Below are 22,689 nucleotides of genomic sequence, written 5' to 3' on the forward strand. Positions count from 1 at the left end.
GTGCTACTACCGAGAACCTCGGGTTTTCGCCGGGAAAGCAGGCGAAGATGTAGAAGAGTAGCTCAGTCATTACCAACGGGTAAGCAAGTCCAACGACTGGGACACTACCAACCAACTAAACAACGTTGTCTTCGCTCTCACTAACACTGCCCTAATGTGGTTTGAGAAGAATTATTAACAACGTGGGAATGTTTCGTTCATGACCTAAAGGAATGATTTGGCGACTCAAAAAAGAAACGCGCAGAGCACACCCTGGCACAGAGAGCACAGCTACCAGGTGAAACTTGCACTGCCTAAATCGAAGAGATCTTGAAATTGTGCAAGAAAGCCAAGGCAAGAATGTCCGAGGAAGACAAGGTCGGGCACCTCCTCAAGGGCACAGCAGAGGATGCATACAATTTTCTGATCGGCAAGGACAGTCTCGCTTCAGTGTCTGATGTTATGAAGCACTGCCGTACGTTCCAGGCGCTGAAGATGCGCCGAATAACGTGAAAGTTTGGCCGATTGGCCAATGTTACCACTATGGCCAGTATCGATATGAGCTCTTGATTTGACTTGGCGTCGACCATACGACAGATCGTCCGCGAAGAGCTGGACAGGCACAACGAGACGACACGTCGTCTGCCTGATGTCTCTGATGCATCCTTTTCGCAAGCCCCGGCTACTTCTCTAACTTTGAATGAATGGCAACCATCGGTCAATGTCGCGGATTTATCAGAGTACCGACACGCACCGGCATCGATAGGCCACTACTTTTCGGATACCCGATTTGAACCTCGCCCTCGTTAAGCACGTTCCTCTGGACGCCCCACCACTGGCAATGCTCCGCGTTACGACCCAGCCATTCGTCCTAGGCGTGCAGACGTGTCTGACAGTTCTGAAGACTACCGCACAAGCCGTCCGCTTCCGACATGCTACATCTGCGGCGTTCTTGGCCATATATCCCGTTTTTGTCCTCATCGCCAAAGGTCTTGGTACGATCAACTTGCTGCCCCAGCGCCCAACACCCAATGGCCTTCTATGGCGCAATCGCCTTCTAGCAGCAACTTTTGGCAAAGAAACTTCCGGAACCGTTCACCTGCCTCCGACCGTAGCGTGACGCCACCTCCTGTTCCTCGATTGCACCGGTCTCCTTCACCACGGCGTCGATCAAGGTCACCGCCGCCGGAAACCTAGAGAGCGCGGACAATGGAGGTGAGGTCGCTGGAGATTCGCTGCTGAAAGATATGCCTCCGCCTGTGTTCATGTTGAAGAACAAAGTGAAAGTCCTCGTTGATGGTATGTCTACATTGGCGTTAGTGGACACAGGTGCTGTTGTTTCTGTGACGAGTCTCGCTTTGCAAAGGTGATTAGGACGCAAAGTGGTATTTTAATGGAACCAAGTGGCAACATTTTGTGGCGTCAGTGGGGATTCGTTGCGGCCTGTTGGTTTTTTTCACTGCACAAGTATCACTGGGTGGTAAAGTTTTCAGCGAGTGAATTTACAATCCTCCCCCGTTCCTCATATGATGTTATATTAGGTATTGATTTCCTACAGATGTGTGGTGCCACCGTTGATTGCCAAACAGGGGAGATGTTTGTGAGTGGCGACATTTCTTACGAGCTCATGCAGGATGCTCCGAACGAGGATGGCGCATTTCATGCCTGTGAGGACCCTCTTGTGCCTGCTTTGTCAGCTGTGTGTCTGCCGGTGGGCTGCGCTACTACCACTCATCAGGCCTTCAACGCCACAGTAGAGCCGGCGTATTTACCGTACATGAAGAAGAATATTCTTCTACCACATTGTCTTGTGTCTGTTGCGCAGCGGCCCTCTAAATAATGGGCTGTCAACCCTTCAGGCAAAAACGCAGTGCTACCTGCTGGCATGAAGCTTGCTTCCTTCAAAGAGCACAGATCAACGCCAGTCGCCGTGCTCACAGGTGCTCCACATACACGAGTTGACGTTTCCTCGGAAGACGCGAAGATTCTGCCTATGATCAGCAAGTCGATCAGCATGGACGAGCGCCGTACATTAGTGAACGTCCTGAATAAGCACTTAAGCATATTTGACTTCGCCTAGGTGGATAACGCGCCGTCCATTCCTGCGTCTCAAACCAAGCACAGAATTAACACGGGGTCGGCGCAGCCTGTTCGACAGAAACCCTATCGAGTATCACCGTCAGAGCGCAAGGTTATCGACGAATAGGTTCACGAAATGCAACAGAAAGGAGTAATTCAGGAATCATCCAGTCCGTGGCTGCTCCAGATACACTTGTGAAAAAGGAAGACGATACTTGGAGATTTTGTGTTGACTACCGCCGTCTCAATCCCGTTACCAAGAAAGACGTTTACCCTCTTCCAAGGATTGATGACGCATCTGATTGCCCTCATTCAGCATCCTACTTTTCTTCTGTAGATTTGCGATCGGGGTACTGGCAAATCCCAAAGCACCCAGCTGATAAAGAAAAAACGGCCTTTATAACCCCGGATGGCCTTTTTTGAGTTCAACGTCATGCCGTTTGGGCTTTGCAACGCACCCGCGACTTTCAAAAGATTTATGGACACCATTCTTCGAGGCCTCAAATGGCATATTTGCACGTGTTACTTAGACGACGTTGTCATCTTTGGAAGCACTAGACGACGTTGTCATCTTTGGAAGCACTTTTGAAGAGCACAACAGGCTCATGGAAATCGTCTTAGACTGCATCGAACACGCCGGCCTAGTACTCAATTCTAAGAAATGTTACTTCGGTCAGCGGCAAATATTGATGCTTGGCCATCTTGTAGACAAGGGTGGTATCAGGCCTGACCCACAAAATACAGCAGCTGCTGAAGCGTTTAAGCCTCCTCGGTCTGTTAAAGAGCTTCGTAGTTTCCTAGGCCTCTGCTCTTATTTCCGCCGATTTATACCTGCTTTTGCCGATGTCGCCTATCCCCTGACTTGTCTTCTGCATAAGGACGCCGTTTTTGAGTGGAGTCACGAGTGCGACGCTTCTTTCCGTCAACTGAAGTTCTTACTGACGACGGGTATAATCGTTCGGTACTTCAACACAGCCGCACCGACAGAGATCCACACCGATGCGAGCGGCAGTTGGGTCGTTGGAGTCCTCGTTCAGCTATGCGGCTGGAACGAGCATGTCATTGCTTATGCGAGTCGTACGGTAAGTAAGCCTGAACGCAATTACAGCCGCTACGGAACAAGAATGCCTAGCGGTAATTTTTGCTGTGCAACGTTTTCGCTCGTACATGAATGGACGCCCATTCACAATCGTCACAGATCATCATTCGTTGTGTTGGCTTGTCAATCTTCGTGATACCTCTGGTCGACTCGTGCGCTGGGCTCTACGTCTCCAGGAGTACAACTTCACAGTTTCATATAAGAGGGGTCGCCGACACACAGATGCTGACTGCCTTTCGTGAATGTCGCTAAACACCACACTTTGTGATGCCGATAACTGTGATCATTTGATCACTTCTTTGGCACCTGCATTTCCTGAGAAAGAGACCTTCGAGAAGGAGCAGCGAGAATACTTCAGCTTAGAACCACTTTTCAACGCTGCGCATGACTCCACAACCAGCCGAGGATAATGTGTTCGTGATGGCCTCCTCTACAAGAGGAATTTCGCAACCACTGGCGCCCGCTTCCTTCTTGTAGTTCCGGAGAAGCTACGCTCCACTATTCTGCAGGTTATGCACGACGATCCTACCTCCGGACACCTAGGAGAAGCGCGTACATTTCATCGTGCCCAAGAACGTTTTTACTGGCCCCGAATGCGTCGGTCGACTGAAATGTATGTGGCCAGTTGCGCTCAGTGTCAGGCCCACAAACACCTATCTACGAGCCCAGTCAGCCTCCTACAACCACTGCCACCTCCGAGCTCTCCTTTCGAGCAAGTTGGAATTGATCTCATGGGTCCCTTCTCATCGAAAGGGAACCGTTGGATCATCGTATGTGCCGACCATCTGACCCGGTACTGCGAGACGGCTGCTTTACCATCTGCCACCGCCAGCCAAGTTTCCTATTTTCGGCTGCATTCGATCATTCTCCGTCACGGTCCTCCTCGAGTAATCATCAGTGACCGCGGCCGCCAGTTTACTGCAGATGTCGTGGAAGAGCTCCTTCGATTACGCACTTCCAGCTTTCGCCACTCGATACCGTATCACCCGCAAACAAATGGGCTGACCGTGCGTACCAACCGCACCCTGGTGAACATGTTGTCCACGTAAGTCGCATCGGACCATAAAAACTGGGACGACATTTTGCCCTTCATTACATACGCGTTTAACACAGCAAAGCACGAGACTACTAGCTACAGCCCGTTTTTCCTGCTCTATGCTCGTCCGCCGCGTCACACACCTGGACACCATATTTTCTTTCTCCACCCACGACGATCTCACCATCGCCGAGACTCTGTGTCTCGCTGAAGAAGCTCGACGCTTGGCCCGCATACGTACTCTGGCTTCGGAAGACCGGTCAAAAACACGGTACGACAGGCACCATCGGGATTCTCCAGGGGATCTAGTCTGGCTATGGTGTCCGGTGCGCAAACGTGGCTCGTGTCAGAAACTTCTCGCCCACTATACTGACCCGTACGTTACCGTTGACCAGCTCAGTGAAGTGAATTATCGACTGGCGCGTCTCACCGCAACTGGACGGCGCTCCGCCAAGACTGAGGTTGTGCATCTCGCTCGTCTCAAGCCCTTCACACGAGAACTTAATTGACTTGCCCGGCGGGCTTCGTCTAGGAGGGGAGAAATATTACAATGTACCCGCATGAGTAGAAGAGGAAGGAGTGTTAGTGGAGAAGACGAGAAAGAGAACGTTTTCGTCCGTCCAAATCTCGCCCTGAGGCCTGTTTAATAAACTCAGTTTTCCTCGCGTCGTAACAATATGACAAAAAATGGCAAAGCTTGCGCTACGTCAAGCAAGGCTTAAAGACGGCGAAGCTCGTCGATCCTCAAGTTTCAGAAGGGCTTGCTAGGTCACACGCAGACTGGGCACGGATTCACGACAATTATGCATGCATTTCCTTCGCGAGCGGCATATTCTGGCTGTTCCGCTTGTCGACGACACTTGGCAGCAGCCTCTTCGGCGCGATGGGTAGGGTCGGCTTGACGTCTTTGAGCATATTCCAGCTTGGCAGCCCGCTGACGCTCTTTATACGCGGCCTCTTCTTCTGGAGTTCGTTTAGGTCTACCCATGGCAAAGAAAAGGCACAGCACACGCTTCCGACATGACAACTGCCGATATAGCGTGGCGACACCGAGCTTTCTACTATCGCTGACGTCACGATGAAGCTCCGCCTCCACATCTGTTACCGCATGGGGTCCCGGAAGACGTTGAGAAGAACACGAAAGCCGCATACTTTGGTTGTTACCAGGCTTCGCTCCCGCCCAACGCGGCTCCGGCGAGGCGAGCGCATTGTCTAGGCAAGTGGGCGGATCTTAGCGGAGTGAGTAGCAGGCGGCGCGCAGTGACGGCGTTGCCGACGTCACAATCCCGCCGTGGGCGTAATTGCGCAGTGTCTGGGCGCGCAGTGTCAAGGAGTAGTAGCAGGCGCGATCGACGAGCAAGGTTTTACGGATAGCTTAAACAGCTGCGCTGTTAAAAAACTGTTAAACAACCTGTTAAAAAACCGCCGTGATTGCAATGCTCTCAAATGTGCCGCGTTTGAACGAACAGCACATCACATAACGATTGCAATAGCAGGCACGAGTAGGAAATTCTGAGGAGACTCAGAATCGATTATACGTACGGCACATATTCCTACCTTTTATCTGGTAAAGAAGCTCCGTTATGCGCTAAGTACGTAAAACGACTGCACACCTGCCAACCCTCGCGAATGTTGTGTAAACTTTACGAATCTGCTCTCATTTTACGATTTTACAAACGCTGCGTCACATTTTACGGAAAGATTCGCTCTTCCACCTCCGAAGATGTTCTCCGAAATCTTCAGATGGTCAAAAGACAAAAGAGGCATACTTGCTTCTTGCATGTTTACTAAGCCAAGTTTCAATACCAGGAAAAATCGGCAACATCAAAGTCACTGCAAAAGTCACTTTTATCTCAAAATCAATGTGCTTGCTGTCAGTTTAATGCTGTTCAATGGTTTATGTGGGTTGTGTGCTGCATAAAAAGGAAAATCATTGTAATTAAATCCGTGTGTATTTCATAAAAGGAGCGCGCACAGGGGAAACTTTAAAAAAAATAGGGAAATCGGCATAGCCCCCTCCCTAAACCCCCCAAGTCATGTCTGAGGAATAAAAAAATGTTAATTTAAGGCGTTGGCAGGTGTGCAACTTTCAGTCATTGACGTTTTTATTGACTATGAGGGAAACGAGAGGTAGAGCCGGCGTCATATTTCTGTCAGTATATACAAAAGGAAAGATCCCCGTCATCTACTAACGGAATGTTCCCCTTCAGTAGTCTTCAAGTAACTGTTTGAAGCTGGATTCATACAGCAGATCGCATACCGCTCGCAATCCCCCAGTCTGCCTGTGTTTTGAGGAATTGATTAAGATATAGTGCAGCTAACTGATGTCTCAGTGGCAAACAGCAAATGAACTAAATTCCATTCTGCGGCAATACTCGTACTTATAAAGTTGCACCCACTGTCCCACTTGCTTAATGAGATATAGTTACTGTCATAGTATCACGGATAATTTTATTTATTGTCTTTTAGGCCCCTCTGCAGGAAATTTACCATACTCGCCTCTCGGCCTGCGGTTCCCGATTACAATTACGTTGGCGCTTTATGGCCTTCCAGCTCTTGCGTATTAAAAACCCATCGATTATCACCTGCTACTATTTTAGTGAAAATTGTTTACATATCAGCATGCGTGGAAACAGACCAATAAGTGCTCATTTTTGAAACGAGCACACGTAACTCTTCGCTATTTGTGGAATCAAACGTATTACCAACCAATTCATTTTTGAAGTCATAAAGGCAGACGTCGTTTGAACTTGTCGCATTTCCCGCAGGCAGGGCGAACAATGGCACCAGATCAGGACTGCGGTTCAACCTTGCACCTTTAGGCCTCGGACTGTTGAGTTGTATGCTGAAGGAATGGGGCAGATTGCCGACGATGCGGTGGAACTTATCGCCAGTGACCGGGACGGAAATGGAGACGTACTGGACTGCTACACCATCATGCAAAGATGGGCGTTGGAGGGTAAGTTTACTTATTATTTTACAGCTGAGCTGTACATGTCTACCCTAGCAGATATATCTCAACCTCCGTGCCTCAAAACTCCCGTGCCCTCTATGAGGAGTCAAAGGAAACCAGTAAGGCATGTGCTGACACCTGGCGTAGCAAGAAGATAGCTAAGAAACCACCCAATACTACATAATGCCGCCCTCTATGAGAAGGCGGAGCAAACCAGTAAGGCATGTGCTGACACCTGGTGTAGCAAAAGCCAAGCTAGGAAACGGGCGGCGAGTAGCAGCGAAGGTCCTGCCCGAGAGGGTGCCCGGCGGGCTCGACAGGAAGACGGGTGCCCTGAAGCGACGAATGCGGCGAAGCGACGCAGGTACCACGCCGGTATATTGTATGAGCACGAGGGTGCGCATGTGAAATTTCAAGAAGACCTTCTGGACAGCCATTTCGGATTCAGTTCTGCCGTTCGCGACGGACTGTGGTTTGAGAACAGTTTGATGATAATTGGTAACGTTCGACATATGGCGAAACGTGAACGCGATAAGATGTCACCTACCCCAGCTCCTGACTTAGCTGCTCGGTGCGGCTACGCCGAGGAATCGCTAATGGCCGTAGCGCGCAGCGAGCATTTGGTGTGACATGTGGTTGCTAACAAGCCACCTGGTGCATTTCTGCGCCTGTGCAAAGAACCAAATAGGCAGTTAGTATGTTGCGTGCGCTGGTATGGGGAGGCCGCGTGTCAGTAGCGCACCCAGGATCTCTGCCAGAAGGGGGGGGTTGACAGTTTGCTAATACCATCTAAAAAAACAGCACTAATTTCAATTTCTTCACGGGAAATTGTCAAAAAGAATGCGCTTTTTGCGAGTGGGCAGACGATTGCGCGTCTTACATCTTTGTTGCAGTACTCAAATGCGTAAGGAAAGAAAAGAGAGAGAGCAAGGAGAGGAAAGGCAGGGAGGTCAACCAGAAGAGTGTCCGGTTTGCTACCCTGCACTAGGGGTGAGGGAAAGGAGGAATAGAAAGAATAAAATAGGGAGAAAATGAGTAGTGATCGACTACACCTGTGACGATGTACAGGTACACTATAGGCGGTCTCTTAAACCGGTGCACTTCAAATGCTGCACTAATGCACGCATCGCTTTTTGTGCCAGTGACGGGGGTAGCCACGGTCCGAGTATCTGACTCAGAGAAGGGTCTCGAGTCCAGTCGGTTTAAAGTGGTCCTGAGAGAGAGGCGTTGCACGTCGTAGCGAGGACAGGTACACAATAGGTGCTCGATGGTTTCCTCGCACATACAGGAGTCGCACATCGGGCTCTCGGCCCGATGAGCGGCGAAACAACCTTGCTGTGCCGCTTGTGGCTGGGAGTGGCGTTCACGAATGCTTACTCCTTCCGTAAGGAAAGAAAAGGGGTTAAACAAAAGGGGGGGGGGGGGCTAAGTCAGCCTCAGGGGGGGGGGGGTACAACGTCCGAATCCCCCCCCCCCCCCCCCGTCGGTGCGCCACTGCCGCGTGTAGTGCGTACTGTCGAAGAATAGCTTAACTGGTAGCCCATATTCGCAGAATGGAATGGCTGCGATTTTCTTGCATTAAATGTGTGAAGTAAAGCAGCACTAACGCGAGCCAATGCTGGGGATGCCTTGGTAGTACTTAGCCTAGCCAAAATACGTGGCGAATATCTTGCGATAGCCAATCTATAGCCAATCTATAGCTAATCGATCAATAATGAATAAATTCCGGGAAATGATAGGAATGGCATGGTAGTGCTTAGCCTTGCCGAAATACGTGGTTAATACCTTGTGATAGCAAATCAATAGCTAATCAATAATCGACCAATAATCAATAAATTCCTGAAAATGCTGGGGATGACTTGGTAGTACTTAGCCTAGCCCAAATACGTGGCCAATACCTTGCGATAGTCAATCCATAGCCAATCAATAGCTAATCGATCAATAATCAATCAATTCCATAAAATGCTGGGGATGACTTGGTAGTGCTTAGCCTAGCCCAAAAACCAGGACTAGCTAGGTGCCCATCAGCTCCGCTGTCTCTTTAGCATTGCACCTCCAGTGCCAGCTCTGCATTTTTTTCTGTTAAGCAATTTTTTAACATCTCGTGTGAACCACGGCGCATCTGTTCTGGTTTTAATGATTATTTTATTGATTCAATCAAGTTTAATTTCAATTATTTTATCGCGGAAGACAACCCAGTTGTCATCGGTTGTGCGGGTATTAAACGCGTCTTGGAACATGGGGGAAACATTCAACGTTCGCTTCATTTAGTGGCGTCAGATGTGGCATAGATTATTACCTGTTTTGTAACTGTAGGTTTTACTTCAAGGGAAAGCGGAATTGTACAGTGAGCGAAGCTGTGCTTGTTTATTTCCTGAAGTACGTTTGTATGAGCTTTTGTGAACCTAATTGTGAAGCGTCCGTTTTCCTGGCATATCGGTTTAGCAGAATCCCGCAACATTTTGCGGGTTAATTGTACTTTCGGTGAGAAGTCGTCTTCTAGTCAAAGTTGTGGCTCGATATTTTTTAGTTTGCTGGCATTGCGTAACTAAAACCACTAGTACTGACAAATTGTGAATGATTAGATAGAAAACATTGATCCACTTAAAAAGGTTATAATCAATGTTATGAAGGTTTAGAATATATAGTAAAAGCTTGTGACCTACCTATCAGTAGGTTTAGAAAATCTAAACAGACGCAATAAGCGAAATATGACTTATATAATATAATAAGTAAGTTATGTGTAAATGAGATCAGTTGCGTTTCGCATGAGTATTTTTTGCGGAAACCAGGCTAGGCCAACGTGAAGAATGGATTAAATTCGAGGAAGTTGACAAGCTTACTGAATATAATATGTTCGGGCATTCTAAAACACGTGGTTGTTAGAGATATTGGCCTATAATTATCAAGAGAAGATTTAGTACCAGATTCATACAAGGAACCACCTTCCCAATTTTCCATTTTTTGTATACAGGTGAGGCATCTAAAATTGTTGAAACAGTTTAGTAAACATAATTGTGCTAACATCAGAGGTTTTCTCAGAAATTTACTACCTATGAAATCATAGCCTGGTGCAGAATGGGATTTTAAATTGTCAATTATCGCGCAACACCAGCTACATCAATTATCACTGCAGGCAGGGATAAGCCATCGCTTTGCATCGTAAAATTAAACTGTGAGGTAAATAGGCACGAGTGAAGTGCACTCCATCAGGATGTGTGCGAGGGTGCCTGTGTTTGTGCAAAATGGACAAATGTCCTCTTCGGTTTCTGGGTAGAATTTATTCATCAGGTCAGAGTGGGTAAGTGAACCCACCTGAATGCGCCCGATTGTTTGTTGTTCCCTGCTCAGGGTGCGGTGCGGCTCGGGGAAGGTGCGCCGATCCTCCCTATACTCGGGGGTAATCGCTCTGTACGTGAGCACCGGGTTGGAGGTGTCGGTGTCCTGCCCTACCCGGAGGGTCATCGCTCGGGCATGGTAATCGGATATGACGTTGCCGGCTACCTCTTTGTGGGAAGGCACCCATACGAGCTCTACGGCTTGCCCCGGTGCCCCTTTCTTGGTTAATATCGCGGCTGCTTCTGAGGAGATCACCCCTTTCCTGTAGCCGCCGTAAGCTCTTTTTGAGTCGGTAGCCACTACCCCGGCACCCAGTTGGCCCGGTTGGACGAGCACCAGGGCTATGGCCACTTCCTCTGCTGTCGCTGACTCTCTGGTGCTGACTACAGCGCTGTTTATCAACCGCTCCCCGTCGGTTACCACCGTCGCTGCTTCGCTGCTGCCCTTAACGAGGGGCGCATCCACGTATAGGACTCCATCCAACCGCTGCATATTGGTAATTAATCGCCTGAGCTCTGGCTTCTCTCCTGCCATCATTTTTCTCTGCCGTCATGTTTCTGGGTAAGGGCTTAGTGGTGATTGTCGTCATACATTCAGTTGGGATGTACCTCTTTATTGTTGCTCTCTCCTTGCACCACCCTATCTTATCCAGCACCGCGCGGCCATGATTTGTCTGGCTCAGGCGGAGTCGCTGGTTAGACAGGTGGACTTCTATGAGTTCGTCGACTGCGTTGTGTGCCCCCATGGCTTGAAGGCGCTGGGTCGACGAATAGATAGGTAGGCCGAGGGCTTGCTTGGTGGCCTTTCCGATGATGGCATCGAGTGTATTCTTTTGAGTCCTGTCTAGATTGAGATACGGGGCCGAATATGTTATCTTGGATGTTATGAATGCCTGCACTAATCTGAGGGCGTCGTCTTCCTTCAGTCCTCTGTTTCTAGTTGAAACCCTTCTCCGCATGGCTAAGATCTCCGCGCTGGTCTTCATCTTGGCGATGGCGACGTGTGCTTTGCCATTGTCTTGTATTAGTAGTCCGAGCATTCAACATGTGTCCGTTGGCTTGACTGTGGTGCCGTCAATTTGGATGTAGATGTCTGGTGGGGGCTTCTTGCGGGGCTTTCCTGGTTGGATTACGAGGAGTTCCGACTTCTGCGGCGCGCAGCTGAGTCCACAGGTCTTCGCGTATTCGTGCACTGTGAGTGCTGCCGCCTGAAGTGTCTCCTCCATCCAGCCGTCGGAGCCCGCTCGCTTCGTCCATATGGTATCGTCCGCGTAGAACGCGTGTCCGATTCCTTCGATTTGGTCTAGCAATCGTGGCTGTGGCAGTAAGGCCAGATTAAACAGGAGTGGTGATAACACTGCTCCCTGTGGGCTGCCCCGCTCCCCCAATTCAATGGGCTTTGATCGCTCTTCACCCATTGAGATTCGTGCCTTCCGGGAGGACAGAAAGTCTTTGACATATACGAAAGTGCGCCTCCCGCACCTCGTCTCATTGTGGTTAGTGAGTATACTAGCATGAGTAACATTGTCGTACGCCCCTTTGAAATCCAGGGCAAAAGATTACCAGCTCTTGAAGCTCAAGCATGACGTCCTGTGTTGATAGATGCTTGCGGAACCAAAACATCGTCTTCGGAAGTTGGTCGGTGACCTCAAGGTGTTCCTGAAGGTTACGTAGTACCATACGTTCCATCACCTTGCCAACACAGGAGGTCAGCGATATTGGCCTCTTCTTTTCGATCCCGAGGGCCTTACCCGGTTTGGGAATGAATCGCACCTCGGCCTCTTTCCACTCCGGCGGGAGTTGAGAGGTTTCCCAAGCCTTATTTATATGTTCGAGCAGAGATTGTGCCGTCCTACCACCGATGTTGGCGAGCAACCTGTAGGTGATGGCGTCTCTCCCCGGAGCACTTTTTTGTTGCTCTCGTCAATTGCTGTCCACATCTCGGGGATCGCGAACGGCCTGTCCAGGTCTTCATTGCTGGGTCCTGTGTATTCTCGCGGGATCGGGTGTTGCCCTCGCTCCGTTTGAAGATAGTGGTCTTCTAGGGCCTCCACAAGTCGGTCGCCGTCTCCGTCGTATGTGTCTAGGACCTCCGTCATCAACCGGTTGTTTGCTGTCTTGCTGCCTGCGGGGTTTATGAGGTGCCTCAGCAGATTCCATGTCTTGCCCACGGACAACTGTCCCTGAAGGCCGTCGCATACCTGCAGTCAGTTCTCTTTGCTGAGCTTGGCCACGTATTCCGAGATTTCGGAATACGTGCTTTCAAGATACAGTACGGGCGACTGCCGCAGCCTGGCAAAGTACAAGCACAGTTGTTGGCAGAGTAGAAGCCGCCTCCACCCTCCCTTCCGCGCTGCCTTTCCGCTTTCCTCCTTTCGCGTGCAAGACAGAGTCGCCAGTTCCCCTTGCGCTCAGTTCCAAGATACGCATTTGGTGCCGCAGCACCGCCTTGCCCCCCCCCCCTCCTTCCCTCCCTCCCATTCCCCACGGCCTTTCGCACGACGGAAGTCGAGTTTCTGTCCGCCATGCGTTCGCTCTCCGTGATAGCGCGTGCCCCACGCGCGCTTTCACTCGCCCATATGACGCGCGGCGACGATTTTATCGCCCTTGGACTTTATACGGAACCTCACGGCGACGGCAGATATCCGCTTGAAGTGTCCTTATATTATTGCGATAGCAATTATATGGACACTCCAAAGCAGATTTCTGCCGTCGGCGTCGTCGTCGCCGTCATCGTCGTCGTCGCCGTGAGGTTCCGTATGACGTCAATGGAGATGAAATCGTCGCCGCGCACCGAACGCTGTATGTGCGAGTGAAAGGGCGCGAGGGACGCGCGCTTTCACGGGGAGTGAACGCACGGCGGAGAACAAACGCGCGTTCTGCGCCGTGCTCCCTTAAGGGCTGCAGAAGTAGGCGTCTCTTTCCTCCTTTATAATCACCATACATGTAGAGCAAACGCGCCTTCTTCCGACGCGCGAAAGGCCTTGGGCGGGGGGGCAGGGGGGGGGAGGTAGGCGACGTTTAGCTGCGTCACCAAGTGCCTATTTATATCAGAGTCTCCGGCAACAGTCACCAACGCCGCACGCATTTTGTGCGAACGCGGGCAAAACGCCGACGGCGTCGACAACAGTTCTGCGTGTTGCCGGTGCTGCTGCATGTCGGAGTTTATACAGCTGATAAAGCTACTATCATTACTCCGTATAGCTCTCTACAAATTTGCTATCGTAATGGATGCTTCACCTTTCAGGTGAAACTGCGACGACTTTTTGCTATCGCAATACAAACGCGTTCTATGTATTCGATAAACGCTGGTTGCTACACTCTGCAAAGTATATGTGGGTACATGTATGTGTATGTATATATAATGCACATGTGTATACATGTATGAATTGTTGTTGCCGAATACTCTGAAAGGGGGCTTCGGGCCTTGTCAAGCTGCCTCTACTGGAGCAGCTTTTACTTGCAGCCTCCTCCAAGCTGACGGAAATAAAATTATTATTATTATTATTATTATTATTATTATTAGCATGGTAACGTTTACTAAAGGGGTATATTCGCACAAGTTTGTGCACCTATAAATAAAAGTTACTATGTAACTTTTATTTAAGTAACCTTTAATACAGGGCACACTCTCACAAATTTGTAACATATAAGTTGCAAATAAATTGTAACCTTTACTCAAGTAACGTTTAATAAAGGCGCATATTCTCACAATTTTGTACACCTATAAAATGAAAGAATACGTGTACCTATAATAAAGGTTACTATATAGTAACCTTTAGTACAGGTACACGTAGCCTTTTTGTATGTAACCTTTCGTATAGACATACAGTCTTGCAAGGCTTCACACGTGCGTCCTTCGGCGAATGTCCATGAATTTAGGACATTGATTCTTCGGCCAACCACCAAACTTCACCGCAATACACTAGCTTAACTCACTGAGCAGAACTTCATACAAATTCTACTTCAAACGATCGATCGAATTTCTACAACTTTCAGTTACCAACGTCAGGAGGATACTCGCTTCTGCTGAAAATATAGGCATTTAAGGCACTTAGTCATAACTTCCACTGCTCTGTTATATTAGCGCTTTGGTCAAGGTTAAAGCACTGCTATAACTCAGCAGGGAAATTACGACTAATTGTCGTAAAATCTTATGTTATCGGAAAAAGGTATCCTTTCGACATAGCTAACGGAAAGTTGTTGAACTTCGGCTGATCTTCCGAAATACAATTTTCTGAAAATGCTCAGTGAGTTACGCTAGAGCTCTGCAGTGAAGTTCAATGGATGGCCGAAGGAGCAATGTACAAAATTCATGTGCATGCGCAGAAGGACGCGCGGGTGAAAACGTGCAAGACTGGATGCCTATACGAAAGATTACAAAAAAAGGTTCCTAAAAATGGCCGCAGGGGTTATGCCCTAATTTCTTGGACATGACTCATTGTCGAAAACTAAAAAAATATTCAGGTCTTAAGACAAAATGACATTTTATTGCTGTGAAAACTTCATAGCGGCGACAGACAGCATTTGCGCGATAGTGAATACATTTGGGGACAAAATTTTACTAATTAGCTATTTTCATTTCTTTGGGGACATGTAATTGCATACTAAAGGCAGCCAGTACTGAAATCATACCGATTTGCCATGATTGTGCCTGGCACCAATTTTGAGAAATTGAATCTGCAATGAAGTGCGTTGCTGTTTCAGTTATTCTTTCTGCACAACCTGCAGCATAATTCTGTAAATATCTCAGCTGGAACAGCAATGCATTTTATGGCATGTTCGCAGTATGTGTTTTTGAGACTACTCTGTGGCAGAATGCTTCCAGCAACCGCATATGGAGTGCTGATTGACCAGCTCTGCCGTTAACCACGATCACTTACAGGATAATCAGTCAAACATTGGTAATATTCGTACAAATGTTTATTGGCGCAATTTGTACTAATGATTATTGCTGAAATTCTGTTGCGATGACTATAAAACTTGTTCAGCAGAAATCAACATTTCGTCTCAAATTTTCTTTTTTAATGTTCAAGGACAGACTGGTTAACAACGTGTAAACGTTTGCCACCTTGCTATTTTACAGCGCAGGTCATTTACACAAGGCAGCTTACAGGAATTAGTATAGATTATACGATGCATCAAGACAGTTGTACCTTTTGAAATAATCTGGCACATACTTGGTAATTTTGGATTAAATGAGCAAAACACAAAATAATTGGTGAAATACACAATATGTTGCGTTTGTATAGGTGAATTCATCGTATTGTCACGTAGTAGTGACGCTGAAGAAAACAGTCGTAAAACTGTGTACGACGAAACTGGTTGTTTATTGGGCGAACCTGTGCCCACAAAAGCAAGGTACACTCAGCGCACAACGATAGCGGCGAACACAGTCGGCGATCGTCGAAAACCTGATCAGCGGCGAAACGCGTCGGCTTTTATACCTGAGTCATCGAAGGTTCCAGATTAATCCCTGATGCCCGCGTGTCTTCCAGAAAGTTCTAGACAATTCGCGTCGCTCATACAATCAGATTACATGGGCGTCGGTGACCACAGACGACGGATAGAAGCACCGATAACGTCCGAGAAGCTTCCAATGCAGGCGCGTCCTGCGCCGAGCGATAACGTTTAACATTTGTCAGCCAATGTTGAAAGCGGCCACCAGTGAAAGATAAACATGTGTACGTGTCAATACCCTCCCCTTAAAAAGCATCGTCCCGATGCTACAAACAAACACAAAAGCGAAAACAAAAGCCATGCGTAATAAACAAAATAACAAAAAACAATAACAAAATAACAAAGTACCTAAGTTTGTCAGCGGGCGTAGAAAGGCTTAAGACGCACCACGTGGATGACTTCAGGTCGTGCCCGGCGCCGCTGTGATTGCGAAATGCCGTCTGGCACGACCTCATAGTCCAGTGCGCCAATACGTCGGGTGATCTTATATGGTCCGAAATAGCGACGTAACAGCTTCTCGCTAAGTCCTCGTCGGCGTATCAGAGTCCAGACCCAAACACGGTCACCGGGCTGGTACTCGACGTAGCGTCGTCGAAGGTTGTAGTGTCGGCTGTCGGTCCTCTGCTGGTTCTTGATGCGCAGTCGGGCGAGCTGTCGACCTTCTTCGGCACGCTGCAAATAAGTGGCAACGTCGAGATTTTCTTCGTCAGCGACGTCTGGTAGCATGGCGTCAAGCGTCGTTGCCGGGTTCCTTCCGTAGACCAAGTTGAACGGCGCCATGTGCGTCGTTTCTTGCACGGCCGTGTTGTATGCGAAGGTCACGTACGGAAGGATGGCATCCCACGTCTTGTGTTCGACGTCGACGTACATTGCCAGCATGTCGGCGATGGTCTTATTTAGGCGCTCGGTGAGGCCATTCGTCTGCGGGTGGTAGGCGGTGGTGCGGCGATGGCTTGTCTGGCTGTACCGCAGGATGGCTTGAGTTAGTTCTGCCGTAAAGGCCGTGCCTCTGTCGGTGATGAGGACTTCTGGGGCACCGTGACGCAGGAGGATGTTCTCAACGAAGAATCGGGCTACCTCGGCGGCACTGCCTTTGGGCAAGGCTTTTGTTTCGGCGTAGCGGGTGAGGTAGTCCGTAGCGACGACGATCCATTTATTTCCGGACGTCGACGTCGGAAAAGGCCCCAGTAAGTCCATCCCGATCTGCTGGAACGGTCGGCGAGGTGGCTCGATTGGCTGTAGAAGTCCGGCTGGCCTTGTCGGCGGTGTTTTGCGTCGCTGACAGTCTCGGCATGTCCTTACGTAATGGGCGACGTCGGCAGAGAGGCGAGGCCAGTAGTATTTTTCTTGTATTCTCGCGAGAGTGCGTGAAAAACCGAGATGTCCAGCCGTTGGGTCGTCATGGAGAGCTTGCAGAACCTCTGGACGCAATGCTGAGGGTACCACGAGGAGGTAGTTGGCTCGGAGAGGCGAGAAGTTCTTCTTTAGGAGAATGTCGTTTTGCAAGAAAAACGACGCCAATCCTCGCCTGAACACCTTCGGCACAATGACGGTCTTGCCTTCCAGGTAGTCTACAAGGCTCCTTAGTTCCGGGTCGGCTCGCTGTTGTTCGGCGAATTCGTCGGCACTGATTGGTCCCAAGAAAGTGTCGTCATCCTGGTCGTCCTGTGGCGGCGGTTCGACGGGGGCGCGAGACAAGCAGTCGGCGTCAGAGTGCTTTCGCCCGGACTTGTAAACGACGGTGATGTCGAATTCTTGAAGTCTCAGACTCCATCGTGCGAGGCGACCTGAAGGATCCTTCAAGTTAGCTAGCCAACACAAGGCGTGGTGGTCGCTCACAACTTTGAAGGGCCTGCCATAGAGGTAGGGACGAAACTTTGATGTAGCCCAGATGATGGCGAGGCACTCCTTTTCTGTTGTGGAATAATTTGCTTCCGCCTTCGATAGCGACCGGCTAGCGTAACTTACAACCCTTTCTAGTCCATCAGTCCTCTGCACAAGCACGGCGCCGAGTCCTACGCTGCTTGCGTCGGTGTGGACTTCGGTATCGGCGTTTTCGTCGAAATGCGCAAGTACTGGCGGCGATTGCAGGCGTCGCTTCAGTTCTTCAAATGCTTCGAGTTGCGGCGTCTCCCACTTGAACTCGACGTCGGCCTTCGTGAGATACGTCAGTGGCTCTGCGATCCGTGAAAAATCCTTGACGAAGCGCCTGTAATAGGCGCACAGTCCAAGAAATCTACGCACTGCCTTCTTGTCAGCGGGCAGAGGAAAGTTGGAGATGGCCGCAGTTTTCTGAGGGTCGGGGCGCACTCCAGACTTGTTGATGACGTGGCCCAAAAACAAGAGCTCCTCATACGCGAAGCGGCACTTTTCTGGCTTTAACGTGAGTCCGGAGGTTTTGATTGCTTGAAGAACTGTTTCAAGGCGCCGCAGGTGTTCTTCGAAGCTTGAGGCAAACACAACGACGTCGTCCAAATAGACGAGGCAAGTCTGCCACTTCAAGCCTGCCAGTACTGTATCCATGACGCGTTGGAAAGTCGCAGGTGCCGAGCAAAGACCAAACGGCATGACCTTGAACTCAAACAGTCCGTCTGGTGTTATAAAGGCCGTCTTCTCCCGATCCCTCTCGTCAACTTCGATTTGCCAGTAGCCGGTTTTGAGGTCCATCGACGAAAAATACTTTGCATTGTACAGTCGATCCAAGGCGTCGTCAATCCGTGGGAGGGGGTATACGTCCTTCTTCGTGACCTTGTTGAGGCGACGATAATCGACGCAGAAACGTAGGGTTCCATCCTTCTTCTTCACTAACACCACGGGGGACGCCCACGGACTCTTGGACGGCTGGATGATGTCGTCGCGTAGCATTTCGTCGACTTGTCGCCTTATGGCCTCGCGTTCGCGCGCCGAAACTCGGTACGGGCTCTGACGCAATGGGCGGGCATTTTCGTCGGTTATGATGCGGTGCTTGGCGACAGGGGTTTGTCGAACTTTTGACGACGACGAGAAGCAATCCTTGTATTGCAGGAGCAGAGCTTTTAGTCGTTCTTTCTTATGCCTGGGAAGGTTCTGATTGACGTCGAAAGTTGGTTCAGGTATTATAGTCGTCGTTGCGGGTGCACTGGAATCCGTGAAGGCGAAAGCACTGCTGGCTTGTACTATTTCGTCGATGTAGGCGACCGTGGTGCCTTTGTTAATGTGCTTGTATTCGGGGCTGAAGTTCGTGAGCATCACCGTTGCTTTCCCTGCACGTAGCTCAGCTATGCCTCTAGCGACGCAAATTTCACGGTCGAGCAGTAAGTGATGATCGCCCTCAATGACGCCCTCCATGTCTGCAGGCACTTCGGTGCCGACGGAAATCATTACGCTGGAGCGAGGCGGAACGGTGACTTGTTCTTCAAGCACATTCAAGGCATGGTAACTTATGCTTGTATGCGGTGGTATCGCGTTGTGCGTTGAAAGCGTTATCGACTTGGACCTTAAGTCGATGACTGCACCGTGTTGATTTAGAAAGTCCATGCCTAGGATGACATCCCTGGAGCAGTGCTGCAGGATTACGAAGCTCGCCGGGTAAGTGCGGTTGTTTACCGTGACTCGCGCTGTGCAGATTCCAGTCGGCGTTATTAGGTGGCCTCCCGCTGTCCGGATATCGGGTCCTTGCCAGGCTGTTTTCACCTTCTTCAACTTGGCGGCGAACGGGCCACTGAAGACGGAATAGTCGGCTCCAGTGTCGACGAGAGCGGTGACGTTATGGCCATCGATGAGCACGTCTAGATCGGTAGACCGGCGTCTGGCGTTGCGGTTAATTCGTGGCGTCGGATCACGGCTGCGTCGGCTTGCTCTGCTGCTGCTACGTCGCGTCGGAAGGTCTTCTTTCGGCGGCGAAGTGTTGTCAAGGCTGTTGCTAGGCGGCGTGCTGATATCTCGTCGTGATGAATCGCGAATCGTCGTCGTCGGCGGCGTCGGAGGATCTTCGGCATTGCGTCGTACAGCAACCGCACCTCCATCGGTTGCTGCCTTTAGTTTCCCGGATAGGGGCTCACGGACCGGCCCCGGGCTGGGCCAGTGTATGGTCGGCGCTGCGGCGACAGGTAACGTCCTGGTGACGGCGAGCGTGAGGGTCGTCGTGGTTGCCACTGGGCTCCGGCGAGGTAGTCGGCGATGTCACGTGGCCGCTCGCCAAGCTGTGGACGCGGCGCGTTGACGGCGAACCCTCGTAGGCCCATCTCGCGGTATGGGCATCGGCGGTAGACATGACCAGCTTCCCCGCAGTGATAGCAGAGCGGGCGGTGGTCGGGGGCGCGCCAAATGTCCGTCTTTCTCGGGTAGCTGCGCTGGGTGACGGGCGGGCGTGCTGGCTGCGGCGGCGGCGGTGGGCGACGGAACTGCGGCGTTACTTGGCCCTGGTGCGAGCGTGAAGGAGGGCCTTGACGACGGGCAACGGCGGCGTAAGTCAGCGCTTCCGGCTGGGGTTGCGGCGATTGCGGCTGCACATCAGGAACTCCAAGTGAGCGCTGAACTTCTTCTTTGACGACGGCGGCGATAGATGCCACTTGAGGCTGCGACCTGGGTAAGAGCTTCTGCAGCTCCTCGCGAACGACTGCTCTGATGGTCTCGCGCAGGTCGTCGGCGCCTAGAGCTTGAGCATCGGCGTAGTTGGTCAGGGCACGGCGGTTGTATTGCCTGGCGCGCATTTCAAGCGTCTTCTCGATCGTTGTGGCCTCGGAAAGAAATTCGGCGACAGTCTTGGGCGGGTTGCGCATCAATCCGGTGAATAGTTGCTCTTTGACACCCCGCATCAAGAACCGAACTTTCTTTTCTTCAGACATGTCGGGGTCGGCGTGGCGGAAGAGGCGAGACATCTCCTCCGTGAAGATCGCGATGTTCTCGTTCGGCAATTGCACCCTGGTTTCTAAGAGAACCTCTGCCCTCTCCTTTCGTACGACACTCGTGAAGGTCCTCACGAAGTTTTCACGAAAAAGGTCCCACGTAACCAGGGTGGTCTCTCTGTTCTCAAACCAGGTCCGAGCAGCGTCATCCAACGAAAAATAGACATGGCGTAGCTTGTCGTCGTCGCTCCATTTGCTGAACGTCGCGATCCGCTCGTATGTCTCCAGCCAGGTTTCAGGGTCTTCAGCCGATGATCCACGGAAGGTCGGGGGCTCCCGAGGTTGTTGCAGCAGGATGGGGGACGCTGGGGCTGCCATTGGGGTCGTTGACTTGGCCTTGATCGCTGTGGTCTTCTCGGGAAGAAGTCCGTACTCCGGCAGAAGTCCTTGCTGCCTACGGCTAGCTCGCTGGTCCTTGGTGACGTTGGCGTTGTCCTCCGGTTTCGGGCTTGGATCGCGGCTTTGCGGGGGCGTTCGCTGCATGAACGCACTAGCACCTCCACCAGATGTCACGTAGTAGTGACGCTGAAGAAAACAGTCGTAAAACTGTGTACGACGAAACTGGTTGTTTATTGGGCGAACCTGTGCCCACAAAAGCAAGGTACACTCAGCGCACAACGATAGCGGCGAACACAGTCGGCGATCGTCGAAAACCTGATCAGCGGCGAAACGCGTCGGCTTTTATACCTGAGTCATCGAAGGTTCCAGATTAATCCCTGATGCCCGCGTGTCTTCCAGAAAGTTCTAGACAATTCGCGTCGCTCATACAATCAGATTACATGGGCGTCGGTGACCACAGACGACGGATAGAAGCACCGATAACGTCCGAGAAGCTTCCAATGCAGGCGCGTCCTGCGCCGAGCGATAACGTTTAACATTTGTCAGCCAATGTTGAAAGCGGCCACCAGTGAAAGATAAACATGTGTACGTGTCAGTATACAGGTTCGTCCCACAACATATTCTTTGCTGCGGGCATGTTGAAAGTTTTTTGCAAAAAGTATCATGTCATCCTATGATAGTGAGATTTCCAATAATTATATCTTGCACAAGTGGAAAGTACATCTGAATAGGCGGCGCATTTCAGAATGAATACGCATTTCTGCATGCAGCATTTCTTGTATCGAAAAAAATTATAGAGGTATGAGACGGCAGCACCCACATTCTGGAAATGATGTGAGTATCAACTGTAAGAAGGAAAGCTGACACAAAACATTTAGTGAAAATGTCATGATTACTTTATTTGCATATACAAAACGAGGTAACTCAAAGCTTTCCCTTCGCAAGCGAAATTACATTTTGTTTTCTTCTTCACGGCCATGAAGCAATAAAGAAAAAACCTCTGAGTAGAGCGCTGCCTGGCAGCACAAATTTCTACATCACGATGAATGGGGCAAAAAAAGAGAAATGTTGAAGGTTCGTGTACAATATGTTCAAATACAAATACATATCAGTTTTAGACTTCCACGAGGAGGACGATCTCATCCCTGTTGCAAGCAAAATCATGTCTCTTTGGTGCTAGTATTCAGTTGCTAATTTTCCGATCTCCTTGCTGTGTAGTGGAGCCTGCAATGACAGAAAAGTAATCTTACAATCTCATAGTTACTTCTTAGCGTAGCCCTGCAAACAACAGCTATTAACATGTAATTGCAAACAACATGTAATGAAATAAACATAAATAAACTACAAACAGATGACAAACTACCACAGAACAAATAATTAAACACGCCTAAGCTGTATATACTCTTCTGTCTAGGAAATGTCCGTAACAATAAAAATTAAACATTAAAAAACTGAAAGAAATGGAATTCTCAAGTCAGTTCGTACTCCCCTCCAGTACAAGTACAAAAGACAACACCGCA

General features: G+C 49.9%; 1 protein-coding gene across 1 annotated transcript in view; it reads left to right on the forward strand.

The window, feature by feature from the left end:
* Window positions 1–22,689, forward strand: part of LOC119463461 (probable cytochrome P450 301a1, mitochondrial) — a 129,338-nt gene that overhangs the window by 58,834 nt on the left and 47,815 nt on the right. The window contains exon 3 of the mRNA XM_049655222.1: window positions 6,962–7,152. Within this exon, the coding sequence (XP_049511179.1) occupies window positions 6,962–7,152 (191 nt within the window). The remainder of the gene's footprint in view (window positions 1–6,961; window positions 7,153–22,689) is intronic.

Source organism: Dermacentor silvarum, chromosome 9 (assembly GCF_013339745.2).
Source record: "Dermacentor silvarum isolate Dsil-2018 chromosome 9, BIME_Dsil_1.4, whole genome shotgun sequence".
In the NCBI taxonomy this organism is placed as follows: Eukaryota; Metazoa; Arthropoda; class Arachnida; order Ixodida; family Ixodidae; genus Dermacentor; species Dermacentor silvarum.